This window comes from Sesamum indicum, linkage group LG9 (assembly GCF_026168435.1).
Source record: "Sesamum indicum cultivar Baizhima isolate 11 linkage group LG9, ASM2616843v1, whole genome shotgun sequence".
NCBI classification, from domain to species: domain Eukaryota; kingdom Viridiplantae; phylum Streptophyta; class Magnoliopsida; order Lamiales; family Pedaliaceae; genus Sesamum; species Sesamum indicum.
The window spans coordinates 18,485,508-18,511,181 of NC_142665.1; the positions used below are offsets into that span (position 1 = coordinate 18,485,508).

Genomic DNA, 25,674 nt, shown 5'->3' on the forward strand with positions numbered 1-25,674 from the left:
GATCTCTTTTGAAAATATTAAATAATACTCTCATTTAAGAAATTTTAAAATTATATATGCACTCCTTTTGAAACTCATCATTTATATCTATTCATTAGAGTTTGGCGAAGTTGAAAAATATCGATACTAGTGAGTTAATTATATATATATATTTAATTTTATTCCTCATTTAATTTTTTACGCAATAAGTTTGTGCTTGTAAAGGGAGAATGTAATGATGTTTAATCTTACTCTCTCTCTATACATGTATATATATATATATGTATATGTATATATATTATATTTATCTATTTATAAGAAGAAAAATTCTTGAAAATATTAAATGAGAGAAAATTTAAAATTTTATGTATATTCTTTTGTTAACTTCAATATTTTTCGTTCAAATACGAATGAAAGAGGTCAAGTGTAAATTAAGAATTTTTTAAGGAGGTGTAAGTGTAAATTCAAATTTTATATTTTTAGAAGGGATCTAGATATAATTAACTTTAATAGTTATATATATGTACTATATATATATAAAGGGAGAGTATTTTTTTTACTTTTTTTGTTCTTTTAATATTTAATTTAATTAATTATTTATTAATTTAACTTTTCATTTCCTCACTATTTTTTATAGTTATTTTTTCTAAATTTTCATGGATTTACTTTGTCATTATTTATTTATTAATTTAATATTAACTTATTATTTTTGTATATACTTTATTAAGTAACAAATATTATGAATATTTTGGTTTCAAATAGTATTATAAAATTTGCACACGGTTGTGCCATAAATTAATACTTGACAACAGTTTAAAAGAGCACATTCTGTATTTTTAATTCTGATCATTTAATATCAAAAACTCCTAATTGTCATTACTCAAATATTTTTGCAGACTTGATTCAATTAAATTTGTACCAATTATATGGTCAGTGTAATATACTTATTATGTAATCAATATATAATTAAAATTTACTTTATGATTGATTTAATTTGACTAATTTAATCCGGACAAAAATTTTCGTTCGCACAAGTGAGCTTTCATGTAACCAATGCTGCAAGAGAGCTGGAATGGGCCGAGCCCAACAGCCAATGGGTCACACCTTACCATATTGAAAGAATCCGAAATCCTGGGTCCATTTCAAATCCCCAACGGCTAGTTTCCGCCGTCTCAACAGACAACACGCTCTCTAACGGTCATATTACTCTTTCCAAACCCTCATTACTTCTCCATAATTTCTCTATAAAACCTTCCGTTCTTCACCAAAATAACATCTCCTATTGCTCCTAATCTCTCTCCATTTCTCTTCTCTCAGCCTCTCGCATTCTCGGCGATTACAAATCTGAAATTTCCCGACGACCCTTTTCAAGGATTTCATTCATTTCTCAATGGAAACCCCGTCATCCACAAGAAGAGTAACAAGATCACAGACCTTGGCTGCTTCTGCCAACAACAGCAACTTACTCCTCTCAAGTAGGTTTTTGCTTTCTTTGATCCTTCTAAGAGTACTTCAAGATTATCTTGATTCTGTGTTTTTTTTTACATGTTTTTCGATTTTGTTTTGCAGGGAAAGTTGAGGAATCTGAAAAGGTTTTGGCGAAATCAAGGCAGAGGAGTGCTAAGAAGCAGCAACAAGACCGATCGGCCCTCATCGATATTACGAATGATTCGCCGATTGTTGGGCTTGCAATGGGAAATCTTGAGACCCCATCATCGGCAATGTCCAAGAAGAGAACGGGCAGTCAAGGGCAGTTCGCTCGTACTCCGGGTTCCGGCGAGGCCCTTTTGAGGGGTCAAGTGAAGACCCTTTTGCAGAGAGTTGAAGAAGAGGCTGAACTATCGAAAATTACGCTCGAAAATAGGCCACTCTTCAACCTTCAAGGCCTTGTCAACTCTCCAATCAACCTTGTTGCCCCAACTCCTGCAAACACACCCCAAGTCTTGAACCTCTCTGCTAATGCTGATGGTTTGCCTTCTGTCACTCCCTCCCCAGTCACTGAGAAGTTTCTGATCCCACAGGTATGTTTGTTGTTAGTCTTTCTTGGTAAAGAAAAGAACTTCCGTTCTGTTGTTGAAGTTTTGAGTGTACAATGTTGATCCCTTTATCCTGATTTTAGATGTTTGATGAAAAGAAACAAGAGGGAGTTGAGTCTGAGAATCTGATCACAAGGTCTCTGTTGCTGGATTTCTCTGAGAAGTCTGATTCATCTGAGTGCTCTTCTGTGGTGACTTATCAAGGAGTAGTCTACGGAGACACAGAGAGTAGCAAAGAGAAACCCTCTACTGATGACGATGACTCGTCGATTTGGTCTATTCAGGTGAATGCAAGCAGCACTATGGATGACGACGAAGAAGAACAAGAAGGGGAGAATTGTCCCGAGGAAGATTGTGATGATGATTATTATCAATATGAAGAAGAAGAAGGGCATGAATTTGGTGAAGATAATGATGACCTGCTTGATGAGCTCTGTGAAGGAATCAGCAAGATTAGTGTGAAGGAGGGGCCAAAGTTTGAGGGGAAGCACATTCGGTTCGTTTACAATAGCGACGATGAGATTCAAGACGAGGAGCAAGTGTGTGTTGGTGATGAATGTGAATCTCCATCATTGGATGCTTCTTCACCTAGTCGTGGGGTGCTGCGTTTAAAAGGCTTGCCAACGCCTAAAGGGAAGCATCTCCGGTTTCCTCAGGAATCGGAGACGATGGAGAGATGAAATGTTGTCAGCACCCATGGGTTGTTTTTGCTCTTGATGATGGTTGTCTTCCTTGTGACACCATCATGGTTGTCTAGATTGTTTCTATTGTTTGATGATTCAATTGGTTCTGTTATTGGTTTACAATTGTGCTGATGATATTTTGCTGCTTTCATTCTAACTGATATATATCAATTGATATTGATTTTATGATCTCTTGAAGTGGAGTTCTGACTACATCAATCTGATTATGTGATGCTTTCAGGCTTTTTCAGAATCATAATTTCAGAAAATCACTGAAACGTACAAAAAGAAAATGCATCTTTTGAATTCAAAATATATGTAGATGAAGCAAGTTGCATGATGAATGATACTGGTAAGATCTATCATTTAAAATTATATGGAGGAGGATCAAAAGTCAGATTCTAAGTATAATCTCATGATGAAATTATTATATTTCTTCTTTAATTTTCAAGATTTTCCAAAATAAGATTTAATTATCAAAATAGTTATGTCTTTTCTCAACACTATTTCTATCTTAAAATACTATTAAGTATGTCTTAATTACACTGTTTTTCTATCATCGATTTAGTAAATATTGTAAGAAAACTTTTCCTTTAATATAATATTTGAAACTTCATATTATTTCAAGAATTTCCAAAAATCTTGAAAATCTTGACCTAAAATCCTGTAAAAAATGATGGATTTGATTGTTAACCTTCATCATCACCAATGGAATGACATCCTCATCTTCCCCATTCACATCCAATTCTAGGGTAACATTCTCAAGTTACATTACAAATGTTCTGTAGCAAACATTTAAAACTACATATGATGTGATATGTCGTCACGAGGATTCTTAAATGTATCCTCACAGTTACAAGTAATATTAAAATCGTGCTTTGTTTTAACATTCAATGAATGACATTAAACATTTTCGACCAATATCATTTAACAAAGTTTGAAACGTATAACATTTTACAATTATAATCACGAACTTGGGTAACACATATTATTGAGGAAATTAGAGAGTCCTTGTCAGTCACCTTCAAGAGGCTACAAAGACCAATCATGCGATGAGCATATTGGACTAGGATCAAGCCACTTTTTCTATAAATAGAAGGAAGTGTGGTTGGCCATATAATGGTTTTTTTTAAGCATTGGTGTGTGTCTTCATTTGTGTGCTTCTCCTCTTACTTCTCTCTATTTTTCAAAAGAGTTGTATCTCTTTCATTCCTTCCCAAGGACTTTAAACTCATTCAAACTTTTTTATTAAGAACCCTAAAATGGTTTTTAGTTTATAAAAATATTGTTCTAGTTCCACTGTTTTACGTCCTGGGCTTGTACTGATTTCTTCACTTACCTTCCTCAAGATGACCCTTTTACGTAGAAGGAAATATAGGGTCGTTGTGTAAAATAGTGACCCTAATAAATTATATGATAAATCGAGAATAAGTATATATGGTCATAAATCACAATAAAAGGGGCCATAAAATGAGTATTTAAAGTTTGAAAATCGTATAATAAAAATATAATAAATTCGCAATAAAATGAGACTATTAGTGAGAATTATAAAATAATTAAGGTTACGCTTGAAAAGATGAATTTTGATTTAGGTAAGAATTTCAAATTCATATATCTAAAATATCTTATGTGGAATTATAAGATTCTCATAAGGACTTCAAATTCATTATTTGACCAATGACTCCAAAAATTTCAAATCTATCGCGTCAACTATTACCATCATTATACTTTTATGTCACGTCTATGCCGCACTCTAAAAAAAAATCTTTTTGACCAAATTCATTCCTATGTCATTTTGTGTCACTGAAATGAGATAAAATGAAATTACAAGCAACCACAACCATGATTTCCCACATGTCGGTGGCGCTATATTATACACAACTAAAGGTGGTCCACCAACATTATAAGATATGCTTACACAAAAATTTATTACTAATGGCAGATGCAAAGCAACAAGTTCATATTATTCTAGTGCATGGCGCCTGCCACGGGGCATGGTGTTGGTACAAGCTGAAGCCGCTGCTCGAGGAGGCCGGCCACCGCGTGACGGCCCTTGACCTCGCCGCCGCCGGAATTGACAGGAGAAGTCTGGAGGAGCTCCACACATTTGCCGACTACTCGCAACCGCTACTGGAGCTGATGGCCTCAATTCCGCCGGAGGAGAAGGTGGTTCTGGTCGGACACAGTCTCGGTGGAATGAATCTGGCCTTTGCCATGGACATGTACCCTGAGAAGATTAAGGTTGCTGTTTTCATAGCAGCAGCGATGCCTGATTCCATACATAAACCATCCTACGTTTTGGACCAGGTAGATCTTATCATATTGAATTTTGAATTCAGGTACTGTTACGCAAACTACTACGTTTTTTGTATTTATTTATATCTATATCAATATTTATATTATTATAAGAGAAAACTTTTTATTTTACCAACTCTTAAACACTCAAATTTATCATTTTAAAGGAATATCTTAGTAGTGACTTGAAGGGTTAAATGCAAATTACCTTTCTATGTTATACGAAATGAGCAAATTATCTTCTTGTGAAAAAAATAGCAAATTATCCCCTTATGCTTTTCATAATAAAGCAAATAAGCCCCTCGCGCGAATTCGTGTCATTCATGTGCTATTTTTAGATTTTTTTTATTTTTAATTATAAAATTATATTTATAGCTTTATTAATAACCGTTGGACCTGCTTGTATCTAAGGCTTAAATTGAATTAACAAGATCAATGGTCTAATTTAAACTAAATTTGATAAACAGTCTAGATTCAAAATGTAGTTAAAAGATATATTCATGATATATTTTTATTAATTAAAATTATAGATGTAGGGGGGCGGCGTCGGCAAAGTGGAAGGGGGGGCTGGCTGGGGCTGCCTATTGGATTGTGGGGGGGGGGGGGGGGGAGGTGGGGGTCAGACGGCGGGGATGGTGGATTCGGGGAGGGGAGGGGCAATTTGCAGTTTAATTGGGTTGGGACAATTTTTGTTGTCATTAATATCTATATATATATATTATTATTGTGAAAAAAATATTTTTGTTAAATCAATTTTTGAGTACTCAAATATACCTTTTCAATTCATTTCTTCTCTTAGGGAAAAAAAAAAGTGAAAATAGTAATTTTAATATTTTTTTAATAATCTCACGATTAAAAAAAAAACAAAATTCTCTCAACCCACTGCTCCGCTTCTCCCTCAGCTTTCTCTTTTCACAAGCTTTCTTATTTTTATTAAACTCACAGTATCAATTTATTTTTTCTCTCTCCTTCACATTTCTTTTATGATCTAGGAGCTAAATAGTCATTTTTCTTTTGAGGGAGCATTAATAATTATTTAAATAACGAGAAGGTATTTATAATTATGATAAATCTCAAAGACGGTAGTTATAGTTTGCCCTTATAGTAGGAATTTAAAAGGTTACAACAGATTCTGCACCAAATTCTATCAAGACTCTAAAGTTAAGCATGTTTGGGTGAAAATAATATTAGGATGAATGACCCTCTGAAAAGTTATAATGTTGCACCCCTTAAAAAGAAAAAAAAAATCACAATAGATTTTTCAAAAACATATTTTAACTTCATAGAAGAAGACATCCAGACCAATAAGGCCTCGTAGTCAAGAGGTTGTGAGTTCGAGATCCTATGTATTTTAAATATAATAGTTAAATTTAAATTAACATTTAAATTTATGTGTATTAATGTAATAATGATTGGAAAAAAATTAATAAAATATATTATCTTTTTCAAAGAAAAGAAGAGGACATCCAGAAGAGAAGGGACCATCAATTAAACTGACTTGACAAATCCTACAAACAGAACAAAAAGGCATCATTATTGAAGTTGCTTCCTTCATTTATCTTTCGAAATATCTATATATTTACTCTTCTACATTTGGAATGGCGGAATATATATTATATATATATATATATATATATATCTCCAAAAACAAGTTTGTAGTTGTTATTGGGGGAAATTGCAATTTTTGTAAGTGTTGGGAGTAGCATTTTGGGTTTCGTACAAATCTAATTTTTTGCAATTTGGTCCCACAAGCTTTCAAAATTCACGATTTGAGTACAATTCTCCCAAAAAAAAATCATAAATTGATCGTAAATCACTAAATTAGCGTGTCACGTGCACAACACATGTAATTTTTTTTTGCGAATTGATCGAAAATATCCTCAATTCACGAATTTTGAAAAATTATGGGACTAAATTACAAAAACATATTTGTATAGGATTAAAAATACCACCCAATACTTACAAGACCAAAATTACAATTTTCGCTTGTTATTAGTGGTGGTTGGTGATAACATTGGAACAATAATTTCATCTTTTATTTAATTTCTTATTTATAAATGATTTTAATAATCTCTTAATTCACAAGATTTCATATTAATTGATCTTTCATTTTAATGGGAAGTCCGTGGGGATGAAGTCAGCAGAAGATTGGGTAGACACTAAGTTCATACCCTTCAGTTCTTCGGAGGAGAATCTAACTTCAGTGCACTTGGGACCCAATTTCATTTCCTCCAAACTCTACAATCTATGTTCTCCCGAGGTACATTCCTTCTCCTCAATCCTTTTTTTCTCCTATAGATGCATTTTTAGTCCCGTAGCTTAGATTATTTAATGTTTTCATCTCTTAATTTTTTAGGATAGTATTTCGATCCTACATCTTTTTAAATTTTGCAATTTCAGTTATTTTTTTTCTCCAGAGTTCACCTCAACATACTTTTTTTTAGACAAAAAAGCTCAGGTACTTTAGATTCTCCAAATCCAGAAACAAAAAATGAGTTGCAGCCCCAGGGGGGTCTCAAAAGTCCACCGTAAAAGTTCCTGCAGTACGAGCGATAGAGTGAGCTACTCGATTGCCTGTTATACAATCTAAAGAAAGTGAGTGAGAAAAGCTAGATACAAGAACTTTGATATCCCGAACAATGGAACCAATAATAGATAGATCCCCACTACTGGATTGTAACTTATGAATTAGAGAGGCACAATCCCCTTGAAACATAACAAAGCGCCAACCCATCAGAAGAGCAAGAGAGACAGCATCCCAGAGGCAGCCAAAGCTTCAGCCAATTCTGGGAAAACAGGCTGGACGAAGCAACATGCAGCCCAGGCAACACACTGCCATTATCCGAGCGAGCCACAACACCACATCCATCCTCCAAACCCTCCAAAAACACACTCCATCAAAATTAATCTTCACCCACCCGACTTCTGGAGGCCTCCAACCGCTACCCACAAACATCCCACCAAAATTTTACCCCTGGATGAGTGTCTCTGAAACTCTGCCAAGAAACGAGAAACCCCAGTCAGAATCTCCAGATGGTCCTTATGTACATTCTGGATCAATACCTCGACTGTAATATTATATTAGAAAGTTAAAGGACAATGGAAAAAACCAGCCAATAGGAATAGTAGCCCCAACTTTAAAAAGTCAAGTAAGATGCACTTGTATTTTTCCGACAAAAATACCAACTCGAAATAACGAGAGTGAAATTACAAAAATTAAAAGAACACAAGACCAAAATCTTATTTTTATGTAATTTAATTTACGGAATCCATAATGCATTTAAATTCAACAAATAATTACATGCATGTAAACCATTAAAATATTAAAACAATGATGTCTGGCAGGATGTGGCATTAGCAAATATGTTGGTAAGGCCATGCTGTCTATTTCTTCAAGATTTGTCGAGTAAGAGTGCATTCTCAAAAGAAGGGTTTGGGTCAGTGAAGAGGGTTTTCATAGTGTGTCCGGAGGATAAGACCATCCCCCTAAATTTCCAGCGCTGGCAAATTGAAACCATTGGAGCGGACCAAGTCAAAGAAATAGAGAATGCAGATCACATGCCGATGTTCTCAAAGCCACGAGAGCTCTGCCACTCTCTACTTGAGATTGCAAATTACTATGTTTAATTTAAGTCCTACGTACTAAAATTGCTTTTGATAGTTGATTTCCAGTATGGATTACGATGTGTATGGCAATTGAATGCTTCGTGCAACTCATGAAGGACTGTCTGTTTGTGGTAATAAAATAGACATTTCACTTTCTGAAGCAGTTTGTTGTCAAATGGAAGTCACGTACGATCATAATGGTAACGAAAGAATCACTAACAAAAAAATTGTTTTATTTGCGATGGAATTTTATGGAACTTGTAGAATTCCGACAAGCATTTGTTTTTTGCGACGGAAAAAGACCAGTACCTTTATAGTTTGGACAGATTATAATATACGTAATTTGCGACGGATTTTGTGACAATAAAATAGATTCTTTACTTAATATGTTTGGGACTTTATTTGCTATAACAAACCTTTGCAATGACATTCATCAATGTGATGCTTTAGGGACGGTCATTTGCTACTGTTGCAAATGTTCAGGCGAAATTTGGGATAATTTTTAATTAAATTTATATTTTTTATAATTTAAAACTGAAATAGAATGCAATTAATTAAAAACGGAATGAATAAATTTAAAAAAATATAAATAATGAAAAAGTAACAAAATTCAATAAAATTTTGTTTTCAAATTGAAAAAAAAAGAATCCGAATCTGATGAGACATCCCTCCTGATGTTCATCGCCCGATGGCCCTCAACGGTGTAGTCGGCTTGCCGAGTTGGGACACCTGTGGAAAAATAAAATTTGTTAGCCTCGCAATTAATAGTATTTTACAGAATATTATGGAATTTTATAGTAATTGAAAATAATTCACATCATTTTATATCATTGTATTTCGTAATATATTCTATATACATTGTACTGTTTATAATATTTTAAATTTTGGAATAATATAATTTCTTGTTTTTTATAAAAGTAATATTAAAATATTTCTTAAAAAGTACATTTATTATAACATCTAAAATCCTAAAAGTTCATAAGTTTAAATGAAATGCATACAAATTCTGTTGTGTTATCTAATTACCCCTAAAATTAAAATCACTAATTCAATGTATAAAGCAATAAATTTTCAAAATTCCCAACATCAAAATTCAAATAATACACAGAATATATTCAATATATACAACAATATATTTTCAAAATTCAAATAATCTCACAAAAATTCACCAATTCAACTTATACAACAATCTATTTTCAAAATTCCCAACGTCAAAATTCAAATAATCCACAAATATATATTCAATATATACCACACTATATTTTTAAAATTCACTAAATCTATACTTGATAATGTTGTCCAAGGTGAACTATATATCTCAACAATGGCACAAAAATAATTGACTTAGTAAAAACGAAAACAAACAAAAGTCAATAAATATACAAAAAGATAATAAAATCAACAAACTTACAAATTTTGCCATGAAAGTATATATTCATTTCATAAAAAATTTTGAAAAAAAGGCAATTATTATAAACCATGTAATAATTACTATATTGGTACCTAATAAATAATTATTACTAATTATATTTTTAGAAAAAAATTCAAAGCTTTGTAAAATATTTATAACTTTTATAACTATTTTTTTTTTTTTTATTTTTGTTTTGACAAAAGAAGCGCAACTAACGTGTAGTGTTAAGAAATGTAGATAATAGGAATGAATTCTTGAGCAAAAGAATTAGAAAAATCAAATCCAATGTAACAACACAAGCATAAAATAGCGTTTTGTATACAATAGTATGAAGGTTAAAGAAAATATAAATAATATATAGAGAATAACAAGTTTATAATATACCCAGCAGAATAATTGATAGTAAATTATAGTTAGCATATTTACAAAACCTTACAATATAAATTGTGATACTATGGCTATATAGTATTAGATTAATTTGTTATTAGTAGATCAAATATATAATATAGAGAATGATGTTAAAAAATTAAAGATAAAAACAACAAACATAAAATTATGCAAATGAAAAAACAATCAATTCTTATTAAATCAATTTTACTTATAAAAAATTCAAAACAAGAGATCTTATACCTTTCTATTAACTAAGTTTGTGATACGATTTGGATAATCTTTTACAGATCACTATTTTTACTACAGCACTAATTGATTTGCTATAAAATCATGCATAATAACTAGCTCATGGATGAACTTTTTGTTTGATAATAACTTTTTATCTACACGTGCATTGCACGTGATAATTGCTAATATTTCTTGGTGACATAAGTTAGAAATGAAATTCCAAGAATATATTAATATTCCTTCTAAACTCATGAGTTGATGGATATTTGCAGGCTCCGAATTTTCAAAATTGGCATAACTCACTGCATCATGAATCTGAGAAATTGTCTCCAAATGCAGAGTCTGACGGAGTGATTTTTAGTTGGTGACTTACTCATATATTAGCTTATTTATAGATGAACCATAGAAAGACAGAAACAAACAAAATTGATATTAGCACAAATATATTTACACCTTAGTAGAAGTATTCAAACAGCACTTCAGTTCCCAATCACCTACTTAATGTTACTCCTACCTGAGTAAGTAATGTCAATCTATGGGGACTGGTGCAACTATACAAGCAGGTTAGCAATAAATTAAAACCAAGGGTGCCACGTTGGATCCATCATGCATAAGTTTCTGGGAGTAAGAGCAGCCTCGACCAACTCAGCAACGCCCCTCTGTACTGATTGTGGTGGATCCACACCATTTTCTTCCTATATTCCAATCACATTATTCAGTAACAAAACCATAGCCAGCCCCCAATGAAGCAAAATTTTAAGTGGGCATCACATATACATATAGAAACATGTGTGTGTTTGTGTGTAGGTGGTTAGCAAAATAATCAGGAAACCTAGAAAGTACTGATGCTTCTGATTCACAAGTCAAAACATAAAGAATCATCATTCAATTGCCTCTTATACGCAGTAGATCTATTCAGTAATTGAGGTAAATCCGTAAATGCATTTGAATATTGGTATAAGAATATAATGACCACACTGTAAAACATACCTCTTCAGATATGTATTGTGGGGCTATCCCATTGATCCGGCCTATGACATGCTCGACATTTGTAGTAACTTTCTGTTTGAGGTCCACATTATTCAAACTACCGCTTCCCACAGGTGCAAGTGGCATTCCAAGAGGTCTTCTCCAAGACCAAGATATCAACTCATCACGGAAGAACATTGCCAAATGATGCCACAAATGCTGACTTTGCTGTAACAGTGAATTTTCAAACATTAAATATCAACCTAATAAGCTGAACTTAACCAAAAAAAAAAAAAACATTAATAAGTTGGAGATGATGGCATATACACGAGCCTAGACTTACTTTGGGTGAAACCACAGCCTGTGCAGCAGCACACATCGCAGACACAATAAGGCCTTCGACACCAAAATGGGAGAAAAATGCCTGCAGATTCCTTGTCAATCGGAAAGGCACTGGTTCATTGAACTCAATCATTCCATTAGCGTCATATGCTGGATGAAAATCTGTCTGAAAAATTTTTCCTGTGTTCTTGGCAAACAGAATCTTGTTTGGGGACCTTCCTCCAATATGTAGCATGAAGGACATAAAGCTTGAAAGAGCCAACTGGACTGCAAATTGTTTCTTGAATGCCCACGTATGATTTCCATTTAACAAAGTTTTGTACATGTACTGTGAGAAAATGCTCTCTGTCACGATACTTTTTGTAATATCATTGTACGCTTGCAGACGAAGGTCTACCACAGCTTCTGGTGATATCTGGCCACATATGGCTTGGTTCAGTTGCTCCTTGAAATAAGTAATCGGTAAGTCTGCCTCCCGGTCATTCCTAGCACAATGGTTTTCATATACCTCAAGGAAGGTGCTGTACATCAGATCATCTTCAACCATGCGGACCTAAATGAGGCAAATAAGAGTCATTTCAGCCAAAGATTGATTATACACAGGCAAGGCTCTAAGAAGCTTTTTACTAATGTAATATGTAGCTACATCGATTGCCAGATTTTTTCAGCAAGAAAATTTTGGTGAATGAGGTTACTAAACTTTTATCTCTAAGTCAAATTATCAAACAGTAAAAGCAAAACAACATATAGTATCTTAGCACCAACTTTATTACCTGCGACCACACCGGAATAATGATTGGCGTGTGAATGCAAATATGGCGACGCCTGGATTCCTTGTGCTTATCGAACATTCGGTTCATTACACGGAAGAGTTGCAAGATTCTTTCATCACTTCTAGCATTGGGGGTTAAAGATGTCTGAACTATAAAGTGGCGCTGAGAGCCATCAGACCCAATCAGAGTCAAACGCCGGAAACTGCTACCATGCCTTCTAACAATAGGAATGTCAGCTCCCACTCTGTCCAACTTCACTGTATGATCAGGTGCGACTTCCTGAGATCAAACCAGATTGATTTCAGTTCAAGGAACGGAATGGACCTGGGGATTCTTAAGGAATGACATTTCAACAATAAATTATACTAAACACAGGTTTGGAATAGATTTGCGAGTGCCAATTAAATGCCCATCCCACATACCAATTGCACGTAAACCAAAAAACCAGGACCAATAAAACACGATTGCAATCAAATTTATTTTGTTCACAGAGAACTTATAATTTGATATTGGAAAGTCGATCTGAAAATTATATCATAAAATTTCAACTTCAGATGAGGAGGCACCTGATCCGCAAAATACTGTCCAGGAACTTCAACATCAACAACATGGAAGTCTCGCAATACCCTGCTTTCATCCTCCAACTTCAGAACAGCTGGAAAGCGGTCTTCAACATTGCTCTGGAGAATATTCTTCCAGTGCTTCAATCGTTCAGTTAGATCAGCAAGGGTAGCTGGAAACGTTGCAGTACTTTCTGGATCAAGGTCACGCTCAAAATCCTGCTTGTATTCTCTCACGAATTCAACATGCTTGTTCACAGCATCTGCTGAAAAGCAAGCTCTGCAAACACCAGAAAGCTCTTTTTTGAGAGACTGGGGAACTTCTGCTGTAGTTGCAGTTGGGTACTTGTAACAGCGATGAAGCAGGGCATTAACTACAGCCAGCAGTCTCTCCTCGGGCAATGTAACAAACCTTGAGCCAATTTCCGTGAGTAGAATCTGTACAGAAATGATAGACCACAATGTTAAAAATCAATCCCTTCTCAAGCAAAGGTCAGCAGCTTATGATCTATTAATTAAAAAAATGATAAATAAAGCACCCCGATTCCTGCTCTAGCATTATCAATGAGTTACCAAGCAAATGTAAACAAGTATATTATATTTGCTTACTAAACTGAAGAATAAGTAATAGATAGCATATGCTATAAATGCCCAAGCAAATTGCCTAACCCAGAAAGACTAAATAAGCTACCTCAAGTTCACTGGCCAGATTGGTGTGTTTGCTTCTAAGAGTCTCCATTATGTCTTTTGCAGCATCAAAAGCACTGGCAGCAGAGGCAACCAATCCCATGGCATTGTTTCGCCTCAATACATTCTGGCCTCCTTCATTACTGGATGAAGTTTGATGCAATGATTGGTCATTCCCAGAAGGCATACTATTTTCAGCAGCACCTTGTCTTTCAGTCTCCTGAACCTGCGAGCTACTTCCATCATGCGACCCAAGCCCTCCAGCAGATTGAGCTCCCTGATGAAGTTGATTCTCCGAGACAATCGTGCCCCCACCCTGAACAGCCACTCTTGTGCTTCCATCAGGCAAGCCCATAGACCCAGCTGCACCAACCCCAGAGACATTTTGCTGCATTCTTTGCTGAGCCATTGCCATCCTACCGTATTCAGACTTATTAGCAACATCACGGCGTTCAAGCAGATACGTACGAAGCCAGTAATACAGTGCCTGGAATTTGGAAGAGGATGGTATCAACACTAAGATAAACATGTAAAGATGGATTCAAGGCCTGTTCTAAGTGATTTCTACCTGAGGATATACAGTTGCAACTTTAAGTAAAACAAGTTTGCAATGAGGAGCTTCAGTCCTTTGTAGAGATAGCAATAACTGGGGAATCCAAGATAGCCAAACCCATTGAGGTACTTGCTCCATGTACTTATCAAATGCCCTCCCCACAGGCTCACTGGGAGTATCAAAACTGAGAAGATATAGAACACGGGCTAGGTGGCTTCTTGAATTTGGAATCCCAAATTTGATGCCCTGAAGAAAGCAGCTCACTGCATATTCTAACCAGACCTCTTCGTGGGTTTCCCTGTAAGCCTGTGATAGGAAGAGCACAATAAGAACTTAAGTCACTGGGAACAGATATATTGATGACCAAGCACGAATGTCAGTACCATGTCACAATAATTTCCCCAACTAATCCATCCTTTTGGCAAGTTCTTGAAGAGGGTGATAGCATTTGAATATGCAAGATTGGCACCTTCACAGTCGCTAAGCTTCAACAGGAAATCACCTTTAAGGCGAAAAATTTCAGCCTTGTGTTTGACAGGAAAATATTCCAGATTAGTACTATTAATCAAATTAAGACCACTGGTTAGCTCTCCCTTCATCTCCAGGTACGCTTTTGCTTGTTCCCTTATCTTAACAAAAGCCTCCTGCAGAAATTAATCAACAATGAAGTGAAAAGTAAGACAAATGAAGTACTGATATTAAACCCACCTTTGCCACCATCCATCCACTCATCCAAAAGAAATAAAAAGAAGAAACTCGGAAAAGGTACGTGTGGAGTAGGATTGGTAACACTGGTGGGAGAACATAAAATATAACATAAAAGCATCAGTGGACTGCACCTGAACTTCCATCGTGGAGTGACCATACATCTTTTCTAGTATAGAAACACAAACATCATACAACCCATGCTTACGAGCAATGTGGGCAAGCTTATTGACATTCCATGCCTTGTCACGGAAACCAAGATGATGGAGCTGTGAGTTCGTATTACCGAAATCCTTAAATGCATCTATAACTGCATTGTACATCTCATTCCTCCATTGAAGTAAATCATACCAAACAGACATATTATCCCATTCATTTGGTGTTCTTAATCGCCATGTCTCAAGGATATCCTTGAGATCTGCATATAAGCCACCATGAACACCAACAACAGAACTGCCAGAAAGTTTGTTCCCATTTGCTATATCAACTATAATTCTAGCTGATTCTTGGACTTCAACAAGTTGCTGGAACTGCTGCAAAAGAGGTATTCTGGCATGAATGGACATTTCAGGCAATTGCCACCACTGTTCCAAAGCAAGATCAACACCTTTTCCAACTATGTTTTCAGCCTCCGGTACCCCATTAGTGTTCTTTTCATGAAGGGCAAAGTAAGCCTGAATAATACGAAGCTTTGGAGTTTCTTCTAGTTGAGCCTTAGGAATAACTTGATCTTTTAGATATGCCCAATCTGGCTGTTTCCAAAGACTATCAAATAGTATCTCATAATTCTCAACCAGTTTCCCAAAATCAGAAAGAGCATCCCATTGACTAAGTTGAGTAGCAGCATGGAGCCACTGTTCTTCCCAAAGGCACATCTCAGCTTTTGGTACAGTATTGTTGTAAGTGCCTTGGGTTGCCTTCACCATGGCCTGGTAGAAAAGGCTTTGTGCTCTTTGCCAATACCCATGCTGAACAAGTGAAAGGCCAGCCCTAGTTTCTGCAGTAATTGACCGTTTCATCCACAAACCACACCTCATATCTTCCTCATTCAGCAAACGATAAAGCTCAGCCAGAGACTCAGAACACTTTGTGTCATTCAAGAACAGCATAACATGACTTTCAAGCAGTCCTAGAGCAATGTGCCATGCGTTGTAAGTCTTACCTATGTATTTGATTAGTTCACTGGGCATCCGTGGTTGTGGGTGACTTAACTGAAGCCCTTCAAGAAGAGCTTGGACAACATTTGGCCGATGTGCTTGCTGTTTCTTATGATAATCTTTAGATAAGAGAGCTATCATTGGCTTAGCTAGTGCCACCTGCTCTTCCTTATGCAAGGTCACCCAAACAATTGGAAACACCAAAACCCATAAATGATATGCAACATTTGCATCTGTATGAGCCAGCTCTCTCAATGGAATAATAAGGTCCGCAACCTACAGTATAAGATAGATTGAAAGCAATTAGTCACCCATACTTTGGAAGGAAGAATGAAAATCAATAGTAATATACACTGACATCCTATTTTGCATTCAAACCAGGGAAAACAAAATTAATGCCAAAACATTAGTGTTAGACACAGAAACATAAAAAGCCAAAACTAAATGTTATGGCAGCATAATGCCACATAACATTACGGATAGCAACATGACCTTTATAAGCGAAGTGTACCATCTCCAGATTCATAATTTCATGTGAACAGGACTCTTTTTAATCACTGAGAATAAAGTACTAAGCCAGCCTTAGTTACAGGGAAATAAGTAACATAAGGAACAGCACCTGAAGTTTGCTCATCTCATTAAGAAAATGAGCATGCTTCAAAACGAGGCTATCTAGTGTGAGAGGAACCTCATCTGAGCCTTCAGGAATATCAGTTGCCATGGGCTGCACACCAGAAGAATCAGGAGCTGCACCTGATACCAAAACAGGTGGAATCTTTGCAGAGTTTGGAGCTAGCGTAATAGGTTTGTCCTCGACTAATATAGCCAAAAGGAGATCAAGTCCTTGCTTAAGCCAGAAGACATCACTCAAAGCCTCCCAATCCTGAATTTGGATAATGTACTGCAGCCTTGTAAACAATGTTTTCCCAAGGGATTCATGATAAAGGGCAAAGAATTTCATCCGCACTTCAGGATCCTTTGCCCGCAAACCCAGTAAATACTGTCTCTCTACTTTCTGAAACACTTCTTGACGTAGCGAAAGAGGATATCTGCAAGACAACTACATTAACATATTGCATACAGATCAGATGTTTAAATAAATATAGACACCAAGAATTTTAATTACTTATTTGAGTCAGCACAAAGTCCATATAGAAGTTCAAGATACTTCCGGTCCCATTCTTCTGCATTGCTTGCAGAAAAATTCTGCTTATCAACTTGTGAAAGCTTCTGGAGCAAAGAAACAACTTCCTTAGGAGTAAAAAGGGTACTAGATGCAACAGGTGTTCCAGGTTTACCAAAATCATCTTCAACCCAACCCTTTATTAAATCTAAAATGCAGAGAAGCACAGATGGATCAGTGCCCTTCTCAGACAGCAAGGAGTTCAGAATTTGAGTAACAGATCTTTTGCAATCAGGTACAATCATGACTCTTTCACTGATAAGTTTCAAAACAGACTTAAGGTTCCCAGTCACAACTCCAACATCAGCACCTTGACGAGAGGAAGTGACTGCAGAATCTGGGTCTGATCTCTGACCCTGGAAGAGAAAATACGAAGCCGTGTTCAGAAAAGTATGATACTTTCAGGAACATCAAAATTGATCACCAGCATTTGCAATTAATGATGCTAAGCAGAAAGAGCATGGCTGTGCTCAAATTTAGCTATGAGTCCATACATGTTGGCTAGGCAAGCTTTGAAAAATCGGTTGCAATGTACATACTTCAAAGTGATAAATGGAATATTCCAGGATAAACAAAATTTCAATTTTGATTATACTAAATTGACAGAAATCTATAAAAAATTAACACAACCATGCATCTCTTGAACTAAATATACATATACATATATGTGTGTGTAGATGCAACAAATTCCATAAAATGGTGCAATTGAAGTGTGTCCTGATACAGATGAAAATAAATATTGTTTGCTCAGACGTATCCCCTAGATCTTAAATAAAAAGAACTTCACTTAATTCAATTACACACAATATTGATAAAATCTATCAGTTAGACCCATATCAAGTTTCTAGGAGGACCAAACTCACTGTCGCTAATCCCTTTCCCACCTCTCTTCTTATACTATCGGTAGTACTTTCAACTCATTTCCCAAACTTATTGTTCCTCTTCACTTTTTAGAATGTAAGAAAATAAGATTCCGGTTTTTAAAATACAATTATATTTTTTTAACTGAATCTTGGAACTTAAACTATATATGCAGTTAAAATATTCTATTATTTTTCATGATTAATTAGTAATTATCAGCATCATTTAACAAACAAGAATTCCGGGAATTCTGAAAATTTCATAGAATTCTGGAAAATTTCAATGAACATCCTGTAGAAATAAATGGATAGTTGACTATCGAAAGCTTCAGATGTTCCAAATACCTGAAATTCCGAGATTTCTATAGAAATTTAAAACAATGGAGCAAAATATCAGCTCAAAAGCAACAGAACAAAGCATGCTATGTATGTGTGCTTATGGGAAAAGAAACGTACTTGTCTTGTATAAGTACCATTAGACAACCCCATATCCCGTGCAAGGCGCTGAAGGACACGGACCAAATTGATAGGGTCGACAAGGTTTTTGTGCACCTCTGCCAAGGATTTAATGACATAAAGCACAAAGCTAATCATGCTAGCTGAATTATCTTCTCCTGAGGTCTGAGGGGCAGCAACCACTGCAAGGTGCTTCTGAACAAGCTCCTCTACTTTTTGATACAACATCTTCACATCTTGTGGCGTGCTCACTGCTTCAGGAGAGAATGCAGCAGAAACCATCTTCAACAGGGAGCACAAAGAATTTCCAGCATCAAGCATTTTGAACTTGAAGCATGGTTCCAGAATCTGTCAAAGATTTATGAATAATTAATAGTGATATTGGAGCATTGGCCTTTTATGAAGCCGCACCACAAATCATAATTCTACAAAGACATACTTGGGAGATCTGGTTGATATTATTTCTCACAAACAAATGGGGTTGCTTTTCCAGAACCTTGTTCATCACATCTAAACCCTGGGATAGCGCGGTAGATGGATCCTTTGATTGGGATGATGGAGTACTGCTGAGCAGCTTCTCCAAATAATTGAATTTGACATTAGCATTCGGCCACACTTCCAAAGCTTGAGATAGAAGCTCTAAAGCTTGCTTGTACATAAGACTTGCTTCCTTATCTTTAGGTTCTATTACTAGGGCTACCTACATAATAAAACCAAAGCAAAGTTACAATGCCGATTTACATCAACTAATTGTGAAAGTTATCTCATGACATATGGCTGATTATGGAACAAACACGGAGACCGGGTATAACAGAAAATAATAAACATAAAGAATTAACAAAACAATAAATAGACAATACCACATCCTTTAGATAAAGTGATATAATAGAATAAAGAGTAGGACTGAGTTAGAATCATAGAAACTCTTGTTTAGGACCAAGTTTACACAAGCGTATCTGAAGTAGAGATTCAAGGAAAATCAATAAGGAACACCAGATGTACTGCTCAGTTTCATCACACACATATCTCCTTATGAATTCACTGCTCATTGTCCTGCTTTGCGCTGGAATGAGCACCATATATCTTCTTTAGTAATAAGAAAACTCCTCTCATTAAGCAATTATCCATCAATGATATAGCTAAGTGGAAACAAATTTTGGGAGTCTCAGAAAGCACATACCACATTCTAGTTAACTATGTCAGTCACCAAATGTCGCAACCAATTCAGGAAAGGGAGAGTGCATTGCAAAATAATCAAGGAAACCAGCTAAAAATCCACCTCTATGATGCAGTATATAACTTGTAAAAGCTGATAACTACAAAGGGAGTCGCATTCCAATAATAAAAGTGCTCTGATTTAGAGAAAGAGAAAGTAATGAATAAACTTATTAATTGTTTACATGAATATAGATGCTGATATTAAATTGTGTGTGTGAGGATGGGTGTGCTTGTCTATATGCACACTATACTTACATACAAATAATGTCAAGTGTGATAGAACCTTACTCTTATAAGAAAATTGATAATCATCTCTTCCATTGCAGCATTAGGCTTGAATTCTTCATCAGGTTGCCCAGCAGATCCGGGTGTTTCAATGTTGGGAATTGAAGAGGCACCTCCAGGTGACATGACACACAGAGATTGCAGACCAGGCTCAACCTTTATTCTCTTCGTTGAATCTTCAGAAAATGTAGATCCATCAACAGAAAGCTTAGGATCCCCTCCAGCAGAGGTAAGATGCAGCCCGTCGGTACTCTGACTGGTGCCATCGTTATTAGTCCCTTTCTTCAGGTCACTTTGTCTTTGTTTTTCCCAATTGACAACCAGTCCAGCAAGTTCAATAGCAAGGCGCCTATTTTCTGCTGTAGTATTGTATGGTAGCCCAAGGCGACTGAGAGAATTTACCATCTGAGGGACAAATTGTGCCCTACAGCTGTAGAAAAGATCCGAGTGGCGGACAATGAGCTGGAATATGTGAATAAGATTGGGAATTGAGTGACCTTCCTCAACTAAAATTTTCTTAGTGTAACGTATCCATATAGGCATACGTGAGTCACCAAGTGGCAATCTTCGTGGAAGTGCTGGCATGAGGATGTCAAGGGCTTGTTTGACCAACATTTTATTCTCAGGCTGGCAAGTCCTCAGAAGAGCAACAAACACCTAAAGCAGCTCCAGGTTGTTAAGAAGATAGCAAATTGATAGAAGTAACAATCACAAGAGAACAAAAGAGTTACAAAATAAAATGAATGCATCACACCATAGGTTAACGCAATTTCTCAACAAACACATTCCATATCAGTAGCATAGTAAGTGATTGCATGCATCAACCCAAACAGCCTCAGTTTTTCCAAGTGATAAGAACAAAAGGTGACATTGATTTAAAGAAAAAAAAAACAATAAGCAATTAAATCAGCAAAACACAGTGTAAAGACTGGCAACTGAAGCCAACTCAAGTATTTTCACATAAAGTTTTTGATGGGATGAAGTTGTATGTTCTTTTTTCCTTTCTACTTTGTGAAACACTCTATAGACTTTTAAGTGGCCAAGCACAAAGGAGACATGCATCCAGGTCTTTGTATAGCCGTTATTGATGGTACCGACTCCTCCAGTTTCTCTCTAGATTATCAAAGTTCTCAGGTCTGGTTTTTAAGCACAGTACACTCCCTAGTACATAAGAATAGCCATAAGGACACTCTATTTCGTCAGACATTATGCCTTTATGGCAAAAGTACTAATTATCAGCATGAGAAAAGTTAATCTCCATCTCCCAAGATAATTTCCACAGTTAAACCGAATCCAACTGTTACATCTAACAGAATGATTAATCTGGCTCACAAATCAAGTCAATTTATATCCATTCTCTCCACAGTGTTTAACTAAGATTTTAAAGGATGTGATGTTCGCACAAACAAATGTAAATTATCTTCATTTGTATCCCTCATTTTTAACCCATCTTGTATTTTTCTCTCTGAGCCATCTCAAATACTTCCACCCATTTTAACATGGACATCTTTTTCCCCTGCAAAGACAGTAATCTAGGACAACTGAAACATATGATATTAGTTTCAAAGTTGAACCTAGTCTCTGTGCATTTTTAACTTTCAAATTCTTATACAAACACACAAGAGCATATCGACACACTTCAAATACATCCTCGACTAGAAGCCCCATGATCTGATTTTCTAAACACCCAACTATATGATCAAAAAGAGTCCATTTGTAGACACCAGGAGCGAGAAATTATAAAGAATGCTAAAAAATTAACCTGAAGTATAATTTTCTCTGGAGCTTGATACGCCTCCAAAAAGTGGCAAACATTGACAAATGCCCACTGCTTGCTAGCACTATCTTCGCGCTTGAGATGATTCCAGCCAAATTTGATAAGTTCCTTTCGATGATGAACAAGGTCATTCTGCAGATACTTGAGAAGAAGAGTGGCAAGCTGTAGAAGCTCAATCCTCAGGGGCTCATCATAATCCGCAGATATCTAGGAAAATACAAGTGAAAGTTATACCCAAACCATAATACTCTGAGGCCATCATTATATTTCTGATTATAATAACATAATGCAACTGAAGCATTGTTTTGTTCCATAATTGTTATATTAAATGGAAAAATTTTAACTTAACGTGTAAGAGTTATATCAAGACATCTCAATGCAATATCATAAAATTTCAAATGAGAGAAATTCCTTGCACCCTGGTCTTTGTATACCAACTCTTCTATGACAAGCATTGACCTCTAAGTCCATCCCAGTACACCACCTTCCCTTCCGCTGATTTCAACTTGAATTTCAAAAATTATTTTTATTCCATACAAGAAAAATAAAAAATTGAAACTGCAATCACAAGGAAACTAGTACTAAGATTAACAAGAAACAACACCCATTCAAAGAAAAGTTTGAAACTGAAAATAGAATCCATAAAGTCCAACTAATCAAATAGACTATCTACCTCTTCTGGGGGATCAAGCAGTTTGTCAACGATCGTCTTAATTGTAGCCGCATCAATGACTTCCCATGTTTGGCCATTTTGAAAAGCATGAGCTAACATCGGAAGAATGAGCATTTGCATTACGATTACCATATGATCATGGCTCAATTGCTTTAGCTGGAAAAGGTTCAGAAAATGAAGTAGCAGTGTTTTCTTCAAGTTGGGCGGATAGCCCTCAGCAACCTATATCATGAATAATAATTGATGTCTTAAAAGCAACCATGAAACAGAAATAATAGATGATTGATTCTTCATATAGAAGTGAAGATAATGTAACACATTCATATACCTCAACAATATAGAACTCCTTTAAGAAAGTAAAGTCTATGCGAGTCCGATACAGGAAAATTGCGAGGATATCAAATAATACATTGACCTCCATTTTGTCATGACGCAAGTAGTTCAGGAAACATTTGACAAGCCACTTGCTTTCTTTTACCTGCAAATGTTTATCACAATTTTCATCGTAAATAAGCCAACACACTAAAGCTCGTAGAGGTAAATCAATTGCCAACCCTCATAATAATTAACAGAGAAATGCGGATAAATAATAAAATTATACCGACTTTTTTACGGATTATATATTTAATTATTTATCTTTCTTAATATATTTATTCTCTTATTTTCAATTAAAATATGACCAACCTACTAAAAATTAATATAAGATTATTTAATTAAAATAAACCTTGTTTTACATATGATCTTGCATCCCATTCAAGATTTCATAATATTGACGCTGTAATGTTTTGTAATTCTACTAATACACACACACATGCATACATGCATTGTTATTAATATTTAGTTGCATATATCTACTTTGACCTTTACAATATTTGGAAAATTACACTATCTCCATTCCAAAAAGGATGTCAAGACAGACTTCTCCTATTAAACAAGAAAAGCCAAGATGTTTACTTTCACCTTTACAATATATGGAAAATTACACTATCTTCATTCCACAAAGGATGTCAAGACTGACTTCCCCTATTAAACAAGAAAAGCCAGGATGTTTATGTTCTCTGCCAAATTACCCTTTTATAGGACTTTATTTATAACTGGGTATTTCTATAAGTAATTACTTAATCTTAAAAGGGCGTATTGTTGGCAATAAAACCATTTTTTTTTTATTTGGTAAAAAATAAGACAAGTATACCCAAACGAAGAAAGTGCTTTACAGGAAGGAGGGACCAATAACAACTAGAATATAAACACAAAAAATTGGACGAAAGTAAAGTACAAGATATTAATAAACTTTAATTTTAATATTATTTTAAGTCATTTCCCAATGTATATATGAATATGTATATCAGTAACACATACACACAATGTATACATGCATCCATATAATATGTACATAGTCATATCCAACCATATCATGTCACACCTTATATTTTCAAAAATGAACATATCCAGTTGTCATTATGATAATGTATCCATCCTAGATTCCATACTCATACATCACAAGATTGCATCAGAGAACCAAAATTTCCAAAGTGCTACTGTTATTACTCCATCTCAAGTGCTTTTGTTGCTTCTCATGGTGAGTCTTGGTTGTTGGAATCTAGTGCCACCAACTCATGACTGCTGGTACCAAGTTTTGTTCCACTTTTCTATATGTCCAGTCCTTTATTTTATATACATCTCGCCCATAGCACTCATTCCCATATCTGTGGCTCAAGTAAAGTTAATTGCACTAAACATCTTACACTTAATAATGTTCTTTTTTGCTCCTGTCTTTCCAGTTTCATCATGTCTATTATCAACTTACTAAGTCCTACAATTTGTTAGGTAACTTTCATTCCTTCATACAGTGTGTTCAGGATTTGCAGACAAGAGGATGACTGGTGGCAGGAATGAGCTACGCGGTTTATACTATTAGGATACACCGATTACACCTGTAGAAGGTCATGCCCTTAGCAATCTATCTCCCCTTTACAATGGCAAGTGTCATCTTGGACATGCTTCTTTAGCTACGTCAAAACAACTTTTACCATTTGACTTTGAGGCTTCTATTTCTAAAGTTATAATGTGAGACTTGTGATTTACGAAAGCATCATCTTGCTTCCTTTCCTTCTAGAGTAGAAAGAACCATAGTTCTTCGCCTTTTGATCTCGCCCACTCTAATGTGTGGGATCCTAGTCTTGTTGAGTTGTTGGTGGATTTAGATATTTTATTACAATTGCTGATGATTGTTCTCACATGACTTGGATTTATTTACTTAAACATAGGTCTCAAGTTCCTCAGAAATCACTTCTTTTTATAAGTAAATAAAAACCCAACTTTCAACTCTCATTCAAGTTCTTCAAACTCATAATGAGAGAGTTTGACCAAAAAGATGACTCAACATTTTGTCACTTAAACTAAACTTCATGTTCCTTACACAATGCGTAAACATAGCGACCTTCAAGATGTTGCCCATACAATTATGGTTCACAAAAAATTAGTTCAATTTTTCTGGGGGATGTTCTCCCTACTTGTTTCTTATAAATCATATGACCTCTGGTATCCTGCATAGAGATATGCCTCTAACTGCCTCTTCCCTGATCAACCTCTCTTTCCTGTCACTCCTTGGGATCTTGGTTGTGTGTGTTTTGTGCGTCCTTTCACCCCTAGTTCTAATAGATGGTCTCCTTCGTCAATCAAGTATATTTTTCTAAGGTATGCTTGTATGCAAAAAGGTAACCGTAGGGTTTCAAGCAAACTTGTGTTGTCAACTATGTTGAGACACTCTCTCCTGTTTTCGTCTCAATTTTCTTTCGTGCCTTGTTCTCCTTAGCTATTAATCAAGATTGACCTATGTATCGTGGGG

At 35.5% G+C, this 25,674-nt stretch overlaps 3 protein-coding genes across 6 annotated transcripts in view; 2 read left to right on the forward strand and 1 right to left on the reverse strand.

Annotated features, from left to right (window-relative positions):
• The first annotated feature begins 1,236 nt into the window (after positions 1 to 1,236).
• Positions 1,237 to 2,890, forward strand: LOC105178154 (Chalcone-flavanone isomerase family protein). The gene is made up of 3 exons (XM_011101540.3): positions 1,237 to 1,454; positions 1,549 to 2,000; positions 2,099 to 2,890. The coding sequence occupies exons 1-3, from the start codon at positions 1,370 to 1,372 to the stop codon at positions 2,693 to 2,695; spliced, it is 1,134 nt and encodes a 377-aa protein (XP_011099842.1). The 5' UTR covers positions 1,237 to 1,369; the 3' UTR covers positions 2,696 to 2,890.
• A 1,683-nt stretch (positions 2,891 to 4,573) lies between these two features.
• LOC105178153 (salicylic acid-binding protein 2) lies at positions 4,574 to 8,762 on the forward strand. Its single transcript, XM_011101539.3, has 3 exons — positions 4,574 to 5,005; positions 7,116 to 7,253; positions 8,339 to 8,762. The coding sequence occupies exons 1-3, from the start codon at positions 4,634 to 4,636 to the stop codon at positions 8,618 to 8,620; spliced, it is 792 nt and encodes a 263-aa protein (XP_011099841.3). The 5' UTR covers positions 4,574 to 4,633; the 3' UTR covers positions 8,621 to 8,762.
• A 2,275-nt stretch (positions 8,763 to 11,037) lies between these two features.
• The window catches only part of LOC105178152 (Phosphatidylinositol 3- and 4-kinase family protein with FAT domain-containing protein), a 29,288-nt gene continuing 14,651 nt past the window's right edge, over positions 11,038 to 25,674 (reverse strand). For all 4 annotated transcript variants that reach the window (XM_011101538.3, XM_011101536.3, XM_011101537.3 and 1 more), the window contains exons 19-35: positions 23,155 to 23,304; positions 22,827 to 23,048; positions 22,139 to 22,360; positions 20,380 to 21,033; positions 19,313 to 19,573; positions 18,874 to 19,221; positions 17,501 to 17,913; positions 16,994 to 17,423; positions 15,352 to 16,650; positions 14,896 to 15,156; positions 14,528 to 14,818; positions 13,964 to 14,446; positions 13,279 to 13,710; positions 12,713 to 12,991; positions 11,941 to 12,492; positions 11,619 to 11,825; positions 11,038 to 11,323 (exon numbers count right to left, since the gene is read on the reverse strand). In XM_011101538.3, the coding sequence (XP_011099840.2) occupies positions 11,204 to 11,323; positions 11,619 to 11,825; positions 11,941 to 12,492; positions 12,713 to 12,991; positions 13,279 to 13,710; positions 13,964 to 14,446; positions 14,528 to 14,818; positions 14,896 to 15,156; positions 15,352 to 16,650; positions 16,994 to 17,423; positions 17,501 to 17,913; positions 18,874 to 19,221; positions 19,313 to 19,573; positions 20,380 to 21,033; positions 22,139 to 22,360; positions 22,827 to 23,048; positions 23,155 to 23,304 (6,624 nt within the window). In that variant the 3' untranslated portion in view covers positions 11,038 to 11,203. The remainder of the gene's footprint in view (positions 11,324 to 11,618; positions 11,826 to 11,940; positions 12,493 to 12,712; positions 12,992 to 13,278; positions 13,711 to 13,963; positions 14,447 to 14,527; positions 14,819 to 14,895; positions 15,157 to 15,351; positions 16,651 to 16,993; positions 17,424 to 17,500; positions 17,914 to 18,873; positions 19,222 to 19,312; positions 19,574 to 20,379; positions 21,034 to 22,138; positions 22,361 to 22,826; positions 23,049 to 23,154; positions 23,305 to 25,674) is intronic.